The sequence below is a fragment of the Emys orbicularis genome, chromosome 13 (genome assembly GCF_028017835.1).
Source record: "Emys orbicularis isolate rEmyOrb1 chromosome 13, rEmyOrb1.hap1, whole genome shotgun sequence".
Lineage (NCBI taxonomy): Eukaryota > Metazoa > Chordata > Testudines > Emydidae > Emys > Emys orbicularis.
The window spans coordinates 21,159,292-21,179,661 of record NC_088695.1 but is presented as its reverse complement, the minus strand read 5'-3'; the positions used below and the strand labels follow the sequence as shown (position 1 = coordinate 21,179,661).

At 45.7% G+C, this 20,370-nt stretch overlaps 1 protein-coding gene across 1 annotated transcript in view; it reads left to right on the top strand.

The window, feature by feature from the left end:
- LOC135887693 (butyrophilin subfamily 1 member A1-like) overlaps nucleotides 1-19,857 on the top strand; it is a 43,590-nt gene extending 23,733 nt beyond the window's left edge. Inside the window, exons 4-14 of the mRNA XM_065415419.1 lie at nucleotides 3,122-3,290; nucleotides 5,737-5,744; nucleotides 6,663-6,767; nucleotides 7,647-7,763; nucleotides 9,356-9,376; nucleotides 9,892-9,912; nucleotides 15,101-15,121; nucleotides 15,513-15,533; nucleotides 15,639-15,665; nucleotides 18,784-18,851; nucleotides 19,396-19,857. Coding sequence (XP_065271491.1) covers nucleotides 3,122-3,290; nucleotides 5,737-5,744; nucleotides 6,663-6,767; nucleotides 7,647-7,763; nucleotides 9,356-9,376; nucleotides 9,892-9,912; nucleotides 15,101-15,121; nucleotides 15,513-15,533; nucleotides 15,639-15,665; nucleotides 18,784-18,851; nucleotides 19,396-19,857 — 1,040 coding nt within the window. The remainder of the gene's footprint in view (nucleotides 1-3,121; nucleotides 3,291-5,736; nucleotides 5,745-6,662; nucleotides 6,768-7,646; nucleotides 7,764-9,355; nucleotides 9,377-9,891; nucleotides 9,913-15,100; nucleotides 15,122-15,512; nucleotides 15,534-15,638; nucleotides 15,666-18,783; nucleotides 18,852-19,395) is intronic.
- The last annotated feature ends 513 nt before the right edge of the window (nucleotides 19,858-20,370 follow it).

Below are 20,370 nucleotides of genomic sequence, written 5' to 3'. Positions count from 1 at the left end.
TAATGATGCTGCCTCCATGGCTGACTCTGCCCAGCCATTAGCGATGGTATCTCTGTCCCTCTCCCCCAGCCAATAAAAGCTGCAGGGGCCACGCCTGCAGCAAACATTGCTGGCAGCGTGTCTGCATGCGTTTCTCCTCCGCAGGCCGCAGTGGGGAGGTTCTTGGGCCACAGATGGCCCGCAGGCCGGGACCTTGAGACCCCTGGTTTAAAGGCAGCTATCACTGGTTTAGTTAAACCTGTTCCAAACTGAGTTAAAATAAACAATAAAACAAAAGGCCTCTCTTACACAAAAATCAGTTTACCTAGATGGTTTTCAACTTACACCTTGTGTTAAATCACTGCAGCTTCACAAGGCCTTTGTTTAGTCACTAAAACCTGCAGCAGCCCATGGTGCCACAGCCCAGGTCTACCCTAGGAGTTTGTTCCTAGTAGCTATGCCAGAGTACACTGTAATCAGATGTTGATAGATATTTGGCTGTGTGTGTGTTCTTTCAGCGTGCTTTCCAGCTCCGCGCAGATAGCAGAGACAGCAGGCTTTGATTGAACCACCCAATAAATTCACAGACTCGGTTTTCAGCAAAGGTACTTGGTCAGGTTTATTGCTGACGAGGCATGGTACTAATGCCCTGGCTCAATGGTTACAGGTACACTAACACATGTATGCCTGTGACAATGGACCAGCTCAGTGAATGGCCCCGACTTTCCATTTTCCCCTCGGCCAGACAAAGACACCCCCTCTGAGATACATCTTTATACACAGATACAAACAAGTTACGCATTACTCCTGATGTACCAGGGTGCCACCCTCTGACGTATTAGGGTGCCACCCATTGATGTATCCAGGAGCCACCCATTACCTTGTACATGTTGGTTCAATCAAAAAATCTCTATCCATCATGCTGTCATCTTGACTTTTTCCTTAAGATGGGTCAGCGTGTTCCTGTTCTCTTTGGGGAACGTGTTTGCTATCGAGGTGTTCTGGTGCCACCTTTCTGGAATGTGTTTGCATATATTTGTGCCTAACACTACTTAGGAATGTGTGTTTCTGCAATATCAGCCCTATTCTTGCCAGATTCTGTCTGCTTGCAAGCAGGCAAAACCCGACTTTGCTTCTTTGCTTTATATCAACAAAACTACTTTAGTTCAGGCTAGGGTGACCAGACTGTGAAAAATCGGGATGGGGGTGGGGTGTAATAGGAGCCTATATAAGAAAAAGACCCCAAAATCGGGACTGTCCCTATAAAATCGGGATATCTGGTCACCCTAGTTCAGGCCTCAGGCCTCACACCAGGCCTCTGATACAAGGGCTTATGTTTCAGGCCCTCTTCCTATTACATAAACTATACCAGCAAAACAGTGCTGGTGGTTTATACCGGCAAAGTGACTTTGTACCACCTTATTTCACCCACCCTGAGCAAATCAAGTTTTACGGGGAATGGTCACAGCTTTGCCAGTATAACCGTATTTACACTAGGGGTATCTTGCTTTCTAGCATTGTCAGGCAACTGAGAGTATCTTCCTTATGAGTGTGCTACAGACTTCAGGAAACAGAGCAGGACCAGGGATATAAAGTTTAAACCTGAACTCTCGTTATAACATGACAAGATGGCTCCTACAAACTTTCAGCATACAGCCTCTGCTTCAGAGTAGCAGCCGTGTTAGTCTGTATCCGCAAAAATAACAGGAGTACTTGTGGCACCTTAGAGACTAACAAATTTATTAGAGCATAAGCTTTCGTGGGCTACAAAGTGGGTTGTAGCCCACGAAAGCTTATGCTCTAATAAATTTGTTAGCCTCTGCTTGTATCTACTTCATGTGAGAGACCCCTGATAATGGGAGGCCTTCTGGTGATTAAACAACTAATTTTAAAGAGACTATAAATACAATATACTGCTGCATCACCCTTGCTTCATTCTTTAAACTTGTTCCAATAAATAACTGAACTTCTCAAACAAACAGGCCTGAGGCATGAGTAGAGAATTACAGCACTGATTGCTGTTAAATCTTCACCTGCGTGGGTCTGAGACTGTTAACGCTTAACCTGCTGGCACTTATTTTTACCACTGGCGCAATCTGTCATTTATGTATGGGGGGAGGGATAGCTCAGTGGTTTGAGCACTGGTCTGCTAAACCCAGGGTTAGGAGCTCAATCCTTGAGGGGGCCACTTAGGGATCTGGGGCAAAATCAGTACTTGGTCCTGCTAGCGAAGGCAGGGGGCTGGACTCAATGACCTTTTAAGGTCCCTTCCAGTTCTAGGAGATAGGATATCTCCATTAATTTATTTTATTTTAATTTATTTATGTCATCTCTGTAGACAATTGTCATACGAGTCCTGGTCACAAATGTGAGTGTGAGAGAGAGAGCGCGTGGGGCGGGGCGGGGGGGGGGGGGGAGGCAATAGGCCACATGTCCTCCCCTTCCTTACTAAGGCTCTGGAGTAACTGCTCACCTGCTACTGCAACTTGGCACTTAAGGTTTCTAATCCTCAGCCCCTCATACATTCCATAGAGTCATAGATGTTAAGGCCAGAAGGCACTTTTATGATCATCTAATCTGACCCTCTGTATGACACAGGCCAGAGAATTTCTCCCAGTGATTCCTGCATCCAGCCCAGTAACTTATGGGTGAGCTAGAGCAATTCTTTATTAATTTATTTATTTTTAAGGAAGAGACTTACAATTCTGATTGAAGGACTACAGGAGATGGAGACTCCACCATGTCCCTTGTTCCAGTGATTTAAGTACACACATTGTGAAAAATTTGCACCATATTTTGTCTGGCTTCAACTGCCTGCCACTGGAATTGTTATTTCCTGGAGCTCACAGCCAGTTTAGTTGGGCTGCTCGCTCTGTTCAATGATACGCCTTATCATTTTATCCTGGAGCTGAAATATGCTGTTCACGTTGAGATAGGCTTCCAGCTTTAGGGCTCAGGAATAATGAAACGCTTCTCACAGCCAGAGCCCGACAGTGACGCAGCGAAAGGCTCTTGCCCTTCTACAGGAGGGACAACGATCCACTTTTTCCTTCTCCTAAAGGCTTAAACGCTCACCTTCCAGGCTGAAGAGATCCATAATGCTTGTGTAGGGTTCATACAGGTTCACTCCATTTTCCTCCAGGTCTGGGCTCTACTCCTCGCATCTCTATCGACAGCTACCAGAGTGGAGGGATCCACATGGTGTGTGAATCTGCTGGATGGTACCCAGAGCCCCAGGTGCAGTGGAGAGACCACAGTGGGCAGCACTTACCATCCCTGACAGAAAAAATAACTCAACATGATAATGGCCTGTATGAAGCACAAATTTCCATTATTGTAACAGAAACTTAGAATCAGAGAATCATAGAATATCAGGGTTGGAAGGGACCTCAGGAGGTCATCTAGTCCAACCCCCTGCTCAAAGCAGGACCAATCCCCAACTAAATCATCCCAGCCAGGGCTTTGTCAAGCCGGGCCTTAAAAACCTCCAAAGAAGGAGACTCCACCACCTCCCTAGGTAACGCATTCCAGTGCTTCACCACCCTCCTAGTGAAATAGTGTTTCCTAATATCCAACCTAGACCTCCCCCACTGCAACTTGAGACCATTGCTCCTTGTTCTGTCATCTGCCACCACTGAGAACAGCCAAGCTCCATCCTCTTTGGAACCCCCCCTCAGGTAGTTGAAAGCAGCTATCAAATCCCCCCTCATTCTTCTCTTCTGGAGACTAAACAATCCCAGTTCCCTCAGCCTCTCCTCATAAGTCATGTGCTCCAGACCCCTCATCATTTTTGTTGCCCTCTGCTGGACTCTTACCAATTTTTCTACATCCTTCTTGTAGTGTGGGGCCCAAAACTGGACACAATATTCCAGATGAGGCCTCACCAATGTCGAATAAAGGGGAATGATCATGTTCCTCGATCTGCTGGCAATGCCCCTACTTATACAGCCCAAAATGCCGTTAGCCTTCTTGGCAACAAGAGCACACTGTTGACTCATATCCAGCTTCTCGTCCACTGTGACCCCTAGGTCCTTTTCTGCAGAACTGCTACCCAGCCATTCAGTCCCTAGTCTGTAGCAGTGCATGGGATTCTTCCGTCCTAAGTGCAGGACTCTGCACTTGTCCTTGTTGAACCTCAACAGGTTTTTTTTGGCCCAATCCTCTAATTTGTCTAGGTCCCTCTGTATCCGATCCCTACCCGCTAGTGTATCTTCCACGCCTCCCAGTTTAGTGTCATCTGCAAACTTGCTGAGAGTGCAGTCCACACAATCCTCCAGATCATTAATAAAGACATTAAACAAAACCGGCCCCAGGACTGACCCTTGGGGCACTCCGCTTGAAACCGGCTGCCAACTAGACATGGAGCCATTGATCACTACCCGTTGAGCCCGACGATCTAGCCAGCTTTCTATCCACCTTACAGTCCATTCATCCAGCCCATACTTCTTTAACTTGGCGGCAAGAATACTGTGGGAGACCGTATCAAAAGCTTTGCTAAAGTCAAGGAATCCACTGCTTTCCCCTCATCCACAGAGCCAGTTATCTCATCATAGAAGGCAATTAGGTTAGTCAGGCATGACTTGCCCTTGGTGAATCCATGCTGACTGTTCCTGATCACTTTCCTCTCCTCTAAGTGTTTCATAATTGATTCCTTGAGGACCTGCTCCATGATTTTTCCAGGGACTGAGGTGAGGCTGACTGGCCTGTAGTTCCCTGGATCCTCCTTCTTCCCTTTTTTAAAGATGGGCACTACATTAGCCTTTTTCCAGTCATCCGGGACCTCCCCCGATCGCCATGAGTTTTCAAAAATAATGGCTAATGGCTCTGCAATCTCATCCGCCAACTCCTTTAGCACCCTCGGATGCAGCGCATCCGGCCCCATGGACTTGTGCACGTCCAGTTTTTCTAAATAGTCCCGAACCACTTCTTTCTCCACAGAGGGCTGGTCACCTTCTCCCCATACTGTGCTGCTCAGTGCAGTAGTCTGGGAGCTGACCTTGTTCGTGAAGACAGAGGCAAAAAAATCATTGAGTACATTAGCTTTTTCCACATCCTCGGTCACTAGGTTGCCTCCCTCATTCAGTAAGGGGCCCACACTTTCCTTGACTTTCTTCTTGTTGCTAACATACCTGAAGAAACCCATCTTGTTACTCTTAACATCTCTTGCTAGCTGCAACTCCAAGTGTGATTTGGCCTTCCTGATTTCACTCCTGCATGCCTGAGCAATATTTTTATACTCCTCCCTGATCATTTGTCCAATCTTCCACTTCTTGTAAGCTTCTTTTTTGCGTTTAAGATCAGCAAGGATTTCACTGTTTAGCCAAGCTGGTCGCCTGCCATATTTACTATTCTTTCTACACATCGGGATGGTTTGTTCCTGCAACCGCAATAAGGATTCTTTAAAATACAGCCAGTTCTCCTGGACCCCTTTGCCCTTCATGTTATTCTCCCAGGGGATCCTGCCCATCTGTTCCCTGAGGGAGTCAGTCTGCTTTTCTGAAGTCCAGGGTCCGTATTCTACTGCTCTCCTTTCTTCCTTGTGTCAGGATCCTGAACTCGACCATCTCATGGTCACTGCCTCCCAGGTTCCCATCCACTTTTGCTTCCCCTACTAATTCTTCCCTGTTTGTGAGCAGCAGGTCAAGAAAAGCTCTGCCCCTAGTTGGTTCCTCCAGCACTTGCACCAGGAAATTGTCCCCTACACTTTCCAAAAACTTCCTGGATTGTCTGTGCACCGCTGTATTGCTCTCCCAGCAGATATCAGGGTGATTAAAGTCTCCCATGAGAACCAGGGCCTGTGATCTAGCAACTTCTGCTAGTTGCCAGAAGAAAGCCTCGTCCACCTCATCCCCCTGGTCTGGTGGTCTATAGCAGACTCCGCCCACGACATCACCCTTGTTGCTCACACTTCTCAACTTTATCCAGAGACTCTCGGGTTTTTCTGCAGTTTCATACCGGAGCTCTGAGCAGTCATACTCCTCTCTTACATACAACGCAACTCCCCCACCTTTTCTGCCCTGCCTGTCCTTCCTGAACAGTTTATATCCATCCATGACAGTACTCCAGTCATGTGAGTTATCCCACCAAGTCTCTGTTATTCCAATCGCATCATAGTTCCCTGACTGTGCCAGGACTTCCAGTTCTCCCTGCTTGTTTCCCAGGCTTCTTGCATTTGTGTATAGGCACTTAAGATAACTCATCGATCGTCCCTCTTGCTCAGTATGAGACCAGAGTCCTCCCCTCTTGCTCTCTCCTGCTTGTGCTTCCTCCCAGGATCCCATTTCCCCACTTACCTCAGAGCTTTGGTCTCCTTCCCCCGGTGAACCTAGTTTAAAGCCCTCCTCACTAGGTTAGCCAGCCTGCTGGCGAAGATGCTCTTCCCTCTCTTCGTTAGGTGGAGCCCGTCTCTGCCTAGCACTCCTCCTCCTTGGAACACCATCCCATGGTCGAAGAATCCAAAGCCTTCTCTCCGACACCACCTGCGTAGCCATTCGTTGACTTCCACGATTCGACGGTCTCTACCCAGGCTTTTTCCTTGCACAGGGAGGATGGACAAGAACACCACTTGCGCCTCAAACTCCTTTATCCTTCTTCCCAGAGCCACGTAGTCTGCAGTGATCCGCTCAAGGTCATTCTTGGCAGTATCATTGGTGCCCACGTGGAGAGAAACGGCCTGTTTGAAGCACAAATTTCCATTATTTTAACAGAAACTTCCAGTCAGGATCTGTTCTGCTCTGTCAGGAACTCCCACCTCAACCCAGGGAAAGAGTCTGTGGTCTACATCGCAGGTTGGTGTTCATCAAAGCCACACAGTTCAGCCATTCACCAAAAATGGGGTATGTTTAGGGCTAATTTAAATATTGGATTTACAACGTGCATGTGCATAGAGCTGCTCAGAGGCTATTCGTTGAACACCGTGTGTGGTGAATTTAGGGGAGGTTAGACTTCACGAACCGGCCTTCCAAGCTGCAGATGGAGTATAATGAAACATGGCTAATTTTCGGGGGAGGGGTGTTTAAGTGTGTCTTATTATTGTTAACACCGTTAACATGCCTGGAGTTGAATTGGAATACGCAATGGAGAGGGACTCTTGCAAAGTTTCTGTAGTATAGAAAAGGCCCCTTTGTGCAGCCAGAATGGGCTCTCAAACTCGAGCTGGGAGGGAAATGGTTCCCTGTCCAATGAAGATTTTCAAATCTTCAAAAAAATTCCTTTTCCCCATGGGGACATAACTGACACTTTTCAAAAGTTTTAATTAAAAACAAGAGAGAGAAGAGAGAGACCCCCACCTCGCAATAGTCTGCTGGTCAGGTTCTCACCTGGGATTGGGGGTCAAATCCCTGCTCCAAATCAGGGAGAGCAGGAATTTGACCCTGGATATCCTCTGTGAGTGTCCTAGCCACTGGGCTAGTGGATATTCAGGGGTTTCACTCCTTCTCTGGTTTTGACCAGAAATCCCATCCTGGATCCAAGAATCCTTTCCTGTAAAAAATATTTGGTTATGATGATGTCATTTTCTGACAAAAAAACCAAAACAATTTAGTTGAAAAATTCCTGACCACCTCTACTTCCAACCAGTGGCACAATGCCATGATCACCACAAAAGTCCTACTAGTGACACATCTGTTCTATCAAGGTTTCCAAGTTAATGAGGCTTTGTCTTACAGATCCATTCTTCCTGAGGGGCTACCCCTTTAAGGTGGCTATGTACATATTCCTGGTTGTTGTGGGTTTGCTCACTTTCACAGCAAGCTACTTCTTCCAGAAGCAACACAAGGCAAAAGGTAAAGTTATAAGGGGACACTACAGTGTACTCAGAGATTTCCTTTAAACTATAAATTAGTTGAGAGTGGAGGTGGTTTCTCCATAGTTAAAGATGCAGCTACATTTTTATTTGAAGCCATATTTTGCTTCCTCTCTAAATTTCTCAAGAAAAGTCAGATTACCCTAAACTGGGAGTTCAGGACAGGCCCTGGGGTGGAATTTGTGAGGGAAATCTGAAGTCTTCCATTACTTTTTTGCCCATATCTTGGGAAATAAATGAAGGGTCTAGGAGCCACATGAAACATATCACTGGATTTCCATAGCTAATGTCTAAAGGATGAAACCAAATGCCAAAACCAATGCCCATGATTTACAATATGAAATGATGAGCCCTTCCCTTTGGAAATACGGAGTGCTAACAGAACACCTGCGCAGCGCAGCAAGAGAGATGCTCAGCCATCAAAATGCCCTTAGCCTAAGAGCGCTGCACTGGGCTTGGAAATGAGAGTTCTGGGCTCAAATATGCCACTGATTGGTTTTGTGCACTTCACAACCCTTAGCAGAGAGCACAGCCAGGTATTGTACAGCAGCAGGGTTAAAGCAGCCCAACTTTTACGTGGAGACAAGCCCTTGGTGACTTGCCCTAACTCACACAGACAGTCTGTGGTAGAGCCAGGAATTGAGCCATGGTGCGCGTCCCAGGCTAGGGTTCTAACCCCTGCCTCTCAGGGCTCTGTCTACGAAGCTGGCCACCCCCTTCCTTAGCTCATCAAGATCTAAGGCAGAGAACCAATGATTAGCTAGAGACCACTTTAAAAATAACACCGGCAATTATTATTTCCCTTCCTGCAGCCTGGCATTATTGACTGTCACCACCCAAACCCTGCTCTGAAGATGGAGCTATTCATTTCCTCATGGGCTTTCCAGTGATGCTCATCACTGCAGTGTCTGAGTCTCACAAATTGCCTGCTAGCTCTGGTAGTGTCAGTCCCATTTCCTCTCCTGTAGCCCGTTTTTTCAAAGAATCTTTTATCCTGCACAGGGGTGAAGCAATGGTGCCCAATCCTATGGGGCTGCAGACGGTCCCTTCCTGACCTGCCAGACAACATGCCAGTCTCTGTCTGTCACGATCTCCTTTCCAGCAATTCTGTATTGTTCTGTACTACCAAGTTCAGTGTGGATAGCCATTCTCAGGGCCTGGCTCCCAGTCAGGCACAGGAGGCTGTTCTCCACAGGAGTATTGAAATGGGCTGTGACCGAAGCCTGGGTAGCTGAGGAGATTTGGTTGTTTTCATGCTGTTGGGCCTAGCTCAGTACCAGTCCAATCCAGCCAAGCTGATCTTTATTCCCCAAGTCAGTTGAGGAGGCTGCACAAATATGTTCCAGGGTTTAGGTTCCAATTGAACAGGAGAACTTTAACCACAGGCGGGAGAATCGCTACGACAGGCAAGTGCAGGCCCCTGTGATACACAATACAAGGGGGTCAATGGGAACGGTTCTAGTGGAAGTCTGTTGATATAGTTCATTGCCAGCCAACCAGTGCTCTGTAGAACGTGCAGCATTTGTACTGGACTCTCCCCCTTTCTAACAAGTCTTTCCTCTTCTCTCATAGCGGCGCATGTTGCAGAGAGAGGTAAGGCTCTTCTATGGGAACTGCAGTGAGGGGTGGGAAGGAGCATCTCGAGCTTTGGAACAAGTTGCTGGTGCCTCCCAGGCAGCTGTTAGGGGATCTGATGAACGAATGCTCATCTTGGTGGTTATTACATGCAAAGCAGAGCGCTGCCCATCCCCCTTCTACCCGGCAAGTCTCTGCAATGCACCCCAGAGAGCGCCAAGGATGGCAGGAGTTTGCCGCACATGGACAGACATAGGGTGTAGGCAAGTGTACGTTATAGTGACCCTTCACTCTGTCACTCACTGGGATGTCAATGAGGTGAAGGTGTTTTTCACTTCCTCCTAAGTTTATAACATAACCTTTATGTAGATGGTGGCTGGGGCAGTGGCTGGGAAAAGGTCAGTCTCAGAAGCAGAACTGTGAATTTCCAGCCTTTCTGACATCCTAAGCTTGTGTTGTGGTAAATTTTGTCACTAGAACATTATTTTATGGTTTGTTTTAACCACAGCCTCAAGTTCTGTTCTTGTTTTTAGGGAAACTTGTTGCTGACCTTGGTAAGTGTCATAACCCTCTCCCTGTTATAAACCTTGTTCCTTGTTCCATCAGGGGATGGAACTTCCCTGATCCATGAACCCTCCTGACCTGACACTACACATCCCCCAGCTCCCTCTGTCTCCCTCACCCACATCTCCCTCTGCCCTTCAATTTTCAGATGGTCACCACCAGCTGCCTGCCTCTGCCTCTACACTCTTGCTCATGAATCGCATCCTGGCCCATGACTCTTATTTGCCTCTCCACATTGCCATGACCCCCACAATCATTTCCCAGCGCCTCACCAACATTGACCCTTGCCAACTCCATGCACATCCACATCCCCTACACTTACACAAAACAAGGACATTCCAACACAAAACCATTGGTTTCCAGTTAAGCTTGAGCATTTCTATATAAATTCAAAGGCTGAGATCATAACATTCTGGCACTAACACAGAATGAGATCACGGTCATGTTGAAGGATCACATTTAGTATCAGAGACAAGTATGTTGTAGAACCAATGCCAAGATTTCAGTTCTCTAGTCACAAACTTTACTCCTATATTGACTTCTTGCTAGAGTTCAATTTGTTTGGGTGACTTAAGTATGGCTTTCAGTAGTTTTCTTTTTTAATATTTTTATAAGTGGAACCATGAGTTTTAATTTCCACAATTTTAAAAGTTTGAGAGTTTAAAAATACTTTCTTTTTAGGCTTTTTTTGGGGGGAAAGGCTGGTGGCACACCTTCTCAGCCTGGAGTTCAGGCTTACAAAGAGTTTGGGGAAGTTTTGTGTTTGTTGTAATGTTCTTTGAAATGTGCCCTACAGAATGGTATGCAAGATACAAGGAAGGGCATATTTGCATTTTTTGACAAATTGGAGTAAAACAAGCTCATAAGCTGATGGTCTCATAATAATTTTCAAAGAACACATCAAAATTCATCTACTTACAAAAACATAAAATAAAGCAACAAATACCTCTACATTAAGATATTCTAGCTTCTGACTGATTGTATTCTGACCTCCATAGAGAGGTCTGTCTGTGTCACACTGTCAGTCAATCTCTTTAATAATCACAGCGCAGTTACATTAATTATCCCCAGGTACCTGGCAGCATGAGATCGCATCTTTTGCCCTTTTCTTTCTTTAAATCAGAAATGGAGAGCGAGAGAGGTAAATGTTTCGGGCCAGTGGCAATGTGTTAGCAATTGTATGTAAATGTCTCCAAAGGAGGGGGGGAGATGAGAGTTTGTCTCTTTCTCTCTGGATGATGTGGTTAATGGGATGAGAGATCATTGGAGATCCCTTCTACTGATGCAACAACCTCATGATCCTGCCTAGAAGCTATAGCAGCAGACCTCACTGCCCGGCTGCAGCTGCTGCAAGCCCAGCTCTGTCAGCAGCAGGAGCAGTTCATGGGCTGGCAGCCAGAGGTGCAATTGGCCAAGCAAGAAAGGACTCACCAGTGGAGAGAAGGTCTCCTTCGGCAGTTCACAGATCTGTCCTGAATGGAAATTTGAAGACCACTGAGGGGGGTCTCTTGGGTGTTTGAGGCCCAACCTGGCCAAACTGGCTTGGAAGATGAGGTGGAGGATTTTCTAAACACACCCAGGAAGGCTGCCAACCTCATTGGGAGGAGAGGGGCTGGGCTAGCTTAGTGATGCCCTTCTCCACGGTTGAGGCCAAGTCATACTCCTCTCTGACTCTGTCAGCAAAGGCACCATGAATGGTCTGGGCCAAACCCTTTCCTCCTGGAGTCTGTCGACAGACAGTAGCCCAGTGATTCCTGGACATAGCTATTTCCTGAGTTAAACCTTGAGTTTAGGACAATGAAAGAGATTATGGACACACAGTCCTGCCACAATTAGGGCTGGTCAAAAAATTTGCAAAAACATTTGCAAATGAAAGATTCCATTTCATTTAAATGTTTTGATGAAATGTTCAATAGGAAAGGGATGAAACTTGACATTTAAACAACATCAAAATGTTTTATTTTGACATCATTGTTTTGATTAGTTTTGTTTTGATTTTTATATTATATTAAAATATTATTTTTAAATTACATTGTATTTATATAATATGTATAGTATTATGTCTATGCTCCATATTTAATGTTTTAATATAATATACAGGTATAAATGAAATACCTGAACACAATAAAGTTGAAATCAAACATTTTAACACTATGAAACAAAATGTGTCTATATTGTTGAACCAAAATATTTTGATGCTCCTAATAAGAACATAAGAACAGCCTATACTGGGTCAGACCAATGATCCATCTAGCCCAGTATCCTGTCTTTCAACTGTAGCTAGTTCCAGATGCTTCAGAGGGAGTGAAGAGAACAAGGCAATTTATTGAGTGATACAGCCCCTGTCGTCCAGTCCCAGCTTCTAGCAGTCAGAGATTAAGGGACACCCAGCGCATGGGGTTGTGTGCCTGACCATCTTGGCTAATAGACATTGATGGTCCTGTCCTCCGTGAACTTATCTAAACCAAAATGGAACCAGATTGTTGAGCAGTTTTAAACTAAGGGCTGGGGGAAAGCCGACTGGTGCGGAGGAGCATGTCGATTGGACAGCGACATCCCTTAGGAGAGGATCTTCTAATGGAGATTCTCTATGTCCTAGTAAGGAGGAGAGGATGGAGGATGATAAAATACAGGTATGCATCCGAAGAAGTGGGCTGTAGCCCACGAAAGCTTATGCTCTAATAAATTTGTTAGTCTCTAAGGTGCCACAAGTACTCCTGTTCTTTTTGAAAATACAGGTAGGATCTGATGAGAAACAGTCAAATGAAAAAAGTCCCATTCAATTACATCATGTAATGGGAGACAGCTAAAAAGTGACAAGTTTTTAAAGTTCTTATATACCAATGCTAGAAGTCTAAATAATAAGATGGGTGAACTAGAGTGCCTCATATTAAATGAATATATTGATATAATAGGCATCACAGAAACTTGGTGAAATGAGGATAATCAATGGGACACAGTAATACCAGGGTACAAAATATATCGGAAGGACAGAACAGGTCATGCTGGTGGGGGAGTGGCACTATATGTGAAAGAAAGGATACTTCAAGTCTGCAGTACCGTCTACAATATGCTTTTGCCTCCTGTTCTTGTGCTACAGATAACCCACTGTTTACCCCTTTTTGCAGATAATTTATGAATATGTTAAATAGTACTGGTCCCAGTACAGACCCCTGGGGGACAGCACTATTTACCTCTCTCCATTCTGAAAACTGACCATGTATTCCTACCCTTTGTTTCCTATCTTTTAACTAGTTACCGATCCATGAGAAGACCTTCCCTCTTATCCCATGACTACTTACTTTGCTTAAGAGCCTTTGGTGAGGGACCTTGTCAAAGGCTTTCTGAAAATCTAAATACACTTATCCACTGGATCCCCCTTGTCCACATGCTTGTTGACCCCATCAAAGATTTCTAGTAGATTGGTGAGGCATGATTTCCCTTTATAAAAACCATGTTGACTCTTCCCCAACAAATTATGTTCATCTATGTGTCTGACAATTTTGTTCTTTACTATAGTTTCAAACAGTTTGCCCTGTACTGAAGTCAGACTTACCAGCCTGTAATTGCTGGGGTCACCTCTTGACCCCTTTTCAAAAATTGGCGTCACATTAGCTATCCTCCAGTTATTTGGACACCAGTTCATCAGCCTGAACCCACCCCTGGATACTCTGGCCAACCTCCAGAGGAAAGTCCTGGAGTTCTTCTGGCTGGGGAAGCACTAGGTCACTGCAGGTATCCTGAGCCTCCCTCTGGAAGAGGGAGGACAGGGCATGGCATGCGTTCTCAACCAGGTCCACACTTTCCATCTTGAGGTCCTGTAGAGTCTCTTTTATACTGAACATGGTCTGACATGGAGCACACCTTCCTCAGCCACCTCCAAGAACTCTGATATGACTGGCAGCTGTTTTATCTCCATCCAAGAGGTCTCCCTCAAGATCTCTCAAGGCTGATGGTCTTTCACAAGGACCTCCTCAGGACCTGGAAGTTGATCTCTGCAGCCAGGTCCATTGCAGTCACCGAGTGCATAGGTCTCCTTGCTGAACCCCAGTTCATGGACATATTGCTGATGCGGTTTTCAGACTCCCCTGTTTTTTTTTTATTGTGGTGAGATGGAGGCCTTGGCACATGAATACCTACAGTGCATCAGGTTGCAGTCCCTTTTCTGCCTCCTCCAGAACCTCTTGTTGAGGTTCTGGTTGCACTTTTCCCTGCACCTTTTTATTTATGCATTTCCTATCCATGGCCCCATGAAGTTGTAGGACCTCCTTCTCAACCTCCTGTTGGCCATATATCAATCAGGGAGGAGGGGTTGGATGGAGGAGTTCCCTGCGACCAAGACTGTGGGGCTCAATTTTGTGCTCTTGTCCATTCACATCTGCAGGCAGAGTTCCTCTGCATGGTATCAACTAGCTCCCTGGACTGTTTTGTGGACCAATGTGCACTTTCCAATGTTCTCTGCTCTGTGTCTTCCCTCTGGAACCCTAATTGTAAATCTATGACCCGCACTTCCATTTCTGTTTTTTCGGTTATTGTTCCCCGGAATGAATTGATCCATGTGCTTTTTTCTGGTCCTGGAAGCCCTTTTGGTTTACATGGGGACTGAATAGGCCTGTGTATGGAATGAGACAGAGGTCCTGTGAAAAAACTACTATGTGATCATATAATTAAAGACTGTATGCATATGCAAAAGGGACCTGAATTAAAGTTGTACAAGGAAACTTAATTCTGGCATTTTCTAATTTTGAGTGCTTGACCTGGCAACCTAAATAACATTTCAATATAGTTTGTTAATATAATTTCATAGGTTTTTAGTTTTTAAAAAATCTGTAATTAAGATGTCTTCACCCCACATCATTAAATTTTGCATCCCAACCCTTTAATGCTGTAGTATCTCCTGCTACCATTTGAGCTAAAGGACTATCTACATTAGAGGACAGCAGGTGTAAGCTGCTATTCCTCCCATGGAATAGCTATTCGACGAGTTCTACACATCTTCCTGTAATATATATCTATATAGATATAGAGATATACTTCTATAGTTTGTTTTGAAAATATTAACCTTAACTTAAAGTTAACTAAGTTTTCAGTTTCAGTAGCTAGGTAAATGTGTATTCACTGAACAAGAGCTCTTTTGTAAATTTGTTATATATTAATTTGTTTTTATTTGTCTTTTAGAAAACCTCCAGGTTAAGCTTGGTAAGTTCCTTTCATCTTTAGTATAAACTTCAAGAAAAGTTGTCATACTCAGACTGTCTGTGTTCAGTAGAGTTCTCATCTCTATTCCTCCAGTGAAACAGCTATTGGAAGAGTTCTATCTATCTATCTATCTATCTATCTATCTATCTATCTATCTATCTATCTATCTATCTATCTATCTATCTATCTATCTATCTATCTATCACTATACTCGACTATACAGTTTGTTTTGATAATATTAACCTTAACTTAAAGTTAACTAAGTTTTCAGTTTCAGTATCTAAGTGAAGGAATTCTTTATGAGCAAAACCATTATCAAAATATGGACTTACTTGAACAAGAGCTCTTTTGTAATTTATTAGATATTAATTTCTTTTTATTTGCTTTTTAGGAACGCTCGAGGCTGAGCTTAGTAAGTTCCTTTTATCTTTAGTATAAACTCTGTAAGAAGTGTTGTCATACTCAGACTATCTGTGTTCAGGGGAGTTCTCATCTCTATGCTTGTGCTTGTTTTCAGGATGGAGAAAAACTCAAGTATATGGAGGTAAATAAAGCTGATGTTTTACCAATGTCAAAATCTGACCTGACCCCAATAGTTCTCTGCTTCCCCCTCTTTTAAAATGAATGAGTCTCACATGAAGAGTAAAGGATTAGAAATACGTAGTAATTTCAGTGGGGATGGGAAGAGACAGATGGTTCCCTAGGTGTTTTATGGACTAGGGATGTGCCCCTTTGGTAAAGTGGTGAGTAGCGAGAGGATATTTTTCCCTAGGCATTATGGGCCCAATTCTCCACTGAATTTGGCCATGTATTTTCAGGTTAGTCCTTGTTTTATGCCTAATATTGACCCTGTATTGACATTATCTAATCATTAAGTTGCTGAATATTCTCTTCCTAGTAGCAAGATTTCTATAACTATAGTTAAGGCCCTACCAAATTCATGGCCATGAAAAACACGTCACAGACCATGAAATCTAGTCTTCCCCTGTGAAATCTGGTCTTTTGTGTGCTTTTACCCTATACTAAACAGGAGGTGTTTCTCAAATTGGGGGTCCTGACCAAAAAGGGAGTTGCAGGGGGTCGCAAGGTTATTTTAGGGGGATCGCGGTATTGCCACCCTTACTTCTGCACTTCTGCCGTCAGAGTTGGGAGGCTGGAGAGTGGCAGCTGCTAACTGAGGGCCCAGCTCTGCAGACAGCAGCACAGAAGTAAGGGTGGCAATACCATACCATGCCATCCTTACCTCTGCGCTGCTGCTGGCGGCGACTCTGCCTTCAGAGCTGGGCTCCCGGTCAGCAGCCACTGCTCTCCAGCTGCCCAGCTCTGAAGACAACACTGCCACCAGCAGAATTAAGGGTGCCAATACTGCACCCCCCCAATAACCTTGAGACCCGCTCACAACTCCTTTTTGGGTCAGGACCCCTACAATTACAACACTGTGAAATTTCAGATTTAAATAGCTGAGATCATGAAATTTATTATTTTTAAAATCCTCTGACCGTGAAATTGACCAAAATGAACCGTGAATTTGGTACGGCCCTAACTATAGTGTTTTAAATGCCAGTTTCCGTTCAGGGAAATATGAAGAAATTAAAACTGCTTTTTCCCCTCCTCCATATGGATGGGGAGCTGAATTCTGGTGGATATTGACAAGTTTCAGGCAATGCCATCATCTCTTTTTATCAGATTATCATATTTTCAAAATTACATGGTAAGGTGAGGAGTAGCAGGACCTGGGGAATGGTGATGATGGGATTTGGAGCCCTTCAGTTGTAGACTTCTTGTCTAAACCCCAGCATCTGAGGGCTGATTTAGGGGTCTCTGTGCCATGAGCTGCTGGGCTGGTGAGAGTTCAGGGTCTAATAGACAGGTGTACACATAGATCAAAATGATCACAGGTTTTGGGTGTACTCGGATACTAGACTTCGTCACTACCCTAATATCTGTTCTTCTCCTGCTTTGGGACCTGAATCACATGTGCTGACCTTTATACATGTGCAGAGTCCTGTTAACTTCACTGGGACTCCATGTAGATAGTCCACACTGACAGGCCTTTGCATAAAAAACAGATTGTTTTCATGAGAGGAGCTGTACAGAGAGCTGCAAACACAATCCTGCAATGCGCAGAACCTTATGGAGGGGAGATGCACATCTGCCGGGATGTGCATACATTCACATCAGATGTGCTGACAACAGCTGCACAGTGCAGTTAAAGTTGCACTGTGCTGGGAAGGATGTGCCAGCATCTGCACCCACTACCTGTTCATAAGGATCTGCAACACCCAAAAGGAGGCATGTAAGGGGACACACATACACACTGGATGCTTCTATTGCAGTGGTACTAAGCCCTTACACACAGTATGCAAATAGGTACTCAGCGCCCATTACCTTGGAGAATGGATATCTGCTAGGAGACATAGATAAGGCAGTGCTGTGTTGTTCCCTCCACAACCTCATTGGATTCTAAATTATATTAAATGAGCCCCCAATGCATCATTTTTTGCCCCCAAGTAGAACTGAGCCCTGAGGTACTAAGTGTTTTGACTAAATCGCTTAAGCATTTTGAAAACCCCTGGGATCTTAACTTCATTCTCTGGGCCTAGTAGATTTTGGAGTTTGCCTACATGGTAACTGGAACCAAAATAACTCAGTCAGTTCTATATCACACCGTTAGTTATTCTGATGCAAATCTGTGTGTGTATGCCCATGAAGAAGGCACAACCATAGCTGCAATGTTTTGTGAAGCTTCATGTGTGAAATTTATACAAATTATTTCTTGTGCTAATTTGCATATTTACAAATAATGTGCACCTGGTCAATACAAGAAATGGCAGCAGAAGGCAGCTCTGGAATGGTGCCAGAACACTCCAGAGTGACATTCAAGCACTTTTTTTGAATGGGGTTTCAGTGCCAGAGAAGCCCCATTCTTCCCCTCAAGCCAGGCAGGGATGCCTTTACCTCTGCACAGGCCAAAGGGTCCTGGCAGGAGTGTAGTAATACCCCCACACCTCTTTTGCTGCCCGTGAGCAAATGCCTGGACCAGTGTCAGCAGAGTACCAAAGGAGAAGATACAGCAAGGGAGGAGGGAGGCAGAGGCAGCTAAGTCACAGGACCTCTTCATCAGCCTTGTCCTGGCGCTGGCCAAGACAGCATCCATCACATCAGGAGGTGGAACCTGGACAGGGACAGTGCTCTGTGACTGCAAGGCCTATTTACACTCCCTTGTCTGATCACGCCTCTGGCCACTGGCCACTGACTCCTGAGATGCCTGTGAGGTGCGGGGGGGGGGTGCTGGCAGGGGTTCTCTGCTCGGTGTCCCCCTCCGGATCCTTCATTTTTTGCCTCACTCCTGCTCCTGGTTTCTCCTTTGTTGTCCCAGGTACTCAACTGTGGCCTGGACTTAGTGGTTCCTCTCGGTTAGTTGAGTGGATGGGCCTTAGTCCTGGGTGGGCCTAGACCCGCCCATCCCAGACCTGCAAACAGCACAGCAGCAGCTCCAGGTACCTGGGCGGAGGGAGCAGCAATTAATCCTTACCCAGCCCTAGCAGTGTCCGCTCCTGGCAGCAAGACAGAAAATTAGGGGCTGTCCTGGCCAGAGCAGGGCTGCTAAGTCCTCCCCCAGAGCTGAGCTCTGCCTCTGATGCTTTGATTCTCTCTCTCAGAAGTGAAAGTGACTCTGTATCCATGCACAGCTCATCCTGGGCTCAAGCTGTCTGAGGACCAGAAGACTGTTGTTGGCCGCTCAAGGGACTCGAGGGGACATCAAAGGTCCGTGGCCCGGTGTGCTTAGCACCAATAAAGACACCGAGGAGAGAAAGCAAGCCAAGTTTATTTCAGAGCTCTGAAATGGCACTAGGAGACCAGCATGTCTCAAATCCAGTGCAACAAATACAAATAACTTTTACCTTTTATACCCTAAACTGTTTCTGTGTAAGCCTTTGTCTGGCTATTCCCCCACCCCTCCCTTCCAGACAACTGTTACAATAAGCTTGTGAGAAAACTTTCCCAGTCTCTGCGACCTTGAATTAGACGCCTGCAAACTAACTACCCCTGCTCCTTATCTCTATTATTTCTGCTAGTGTGAGTGAAACTGCAGCCATCTGCTAGAAACGCTGACCAATACATTTCTGCTTCAGCCTACTTCAGGGCATGTAAAGCAGTAAACACAGAAGTAGGTGAGAGTTCACAAGATGGAGTTTGGGGGTTCAGATAGGCCCAGAGCAAGAGAGTTTCATCGACACTTTGGTCTTCCGCTCTCCCGAGTTACCTGGTAGCTATGCCTAGTGGACCCCAACACTGTGACATGGGAATCCAAACATCAGGATCTGCCTGACAATCCCAAGAGATTTAACGAAGTTTTCTGTGTGCTGGGTTCTGAGGGATTCACTTCAGGGAAAATTTACTGGGAAGTGGAGAGGATGGGGAGAATCTGGGCCATAGGGGTCGCCAGAGAGTCTGTGAGGAGGAAGGGACAAATCAAATTTACCCCCGAGGAGGGGATCTGGGGGATAGAACAGTCCAGGGGTCACTACTCAGATCTCACCACCCCTCAGGACCCCCTGCCACTGCGTCAGACACCCAAGAAGGTATGGATCTATGTACACTATAAAAAGGGGCAAGTGGCATTTTTCAACCCAGATAATGGTGATCTGATCGCCAATCTCACAGCTTCTTTCAATGGGGAGAAAATATTCCCCTTTTTCTGGGTCTGTTCCCACCTCACACTAACCACCTGAGACCTTTGGAGATCAGATGGATGGGTGGGTGGGTAGGGGGGTGTAACTTGTTCCATTGGAGCCACAGCTCTGTCTCCAGCATTCGCTGTGGCACTGGGGCTCTCCACTGGCCCCACAGCCACAGAAAGCAGGGAACAGCCCATGTCTTTGCTGCTTCTCTCTATCTCTGTGGGGCCTGCAGAGGCCCCAGGCCCAGGGAGTGAGCAATAATCATGCTGGCTGTGTGGGGCAGGGATGGTGCTAAGTAGTGGGAACTGGAGAGAGGAAATTGGGGAGAAGGTGGGGAATTATTCTTAACTCTGACCCATGCTACAAACCATATGCTACAAACATACCAACAAGCTCTTTCAGTACAGATGCAGAACCACAACATTCTCAGCTCTGTCATTGGCAGAGCCTCCCCGTCAGAGTACCCACGTGCTTAGGGTGGGGTCTGGTGATTCCTCACCTTCTCCCTCCCCTTTACTGCTGGGATCCAGTGATTGCTTATCATACTGCAGGGACTTGATCCCA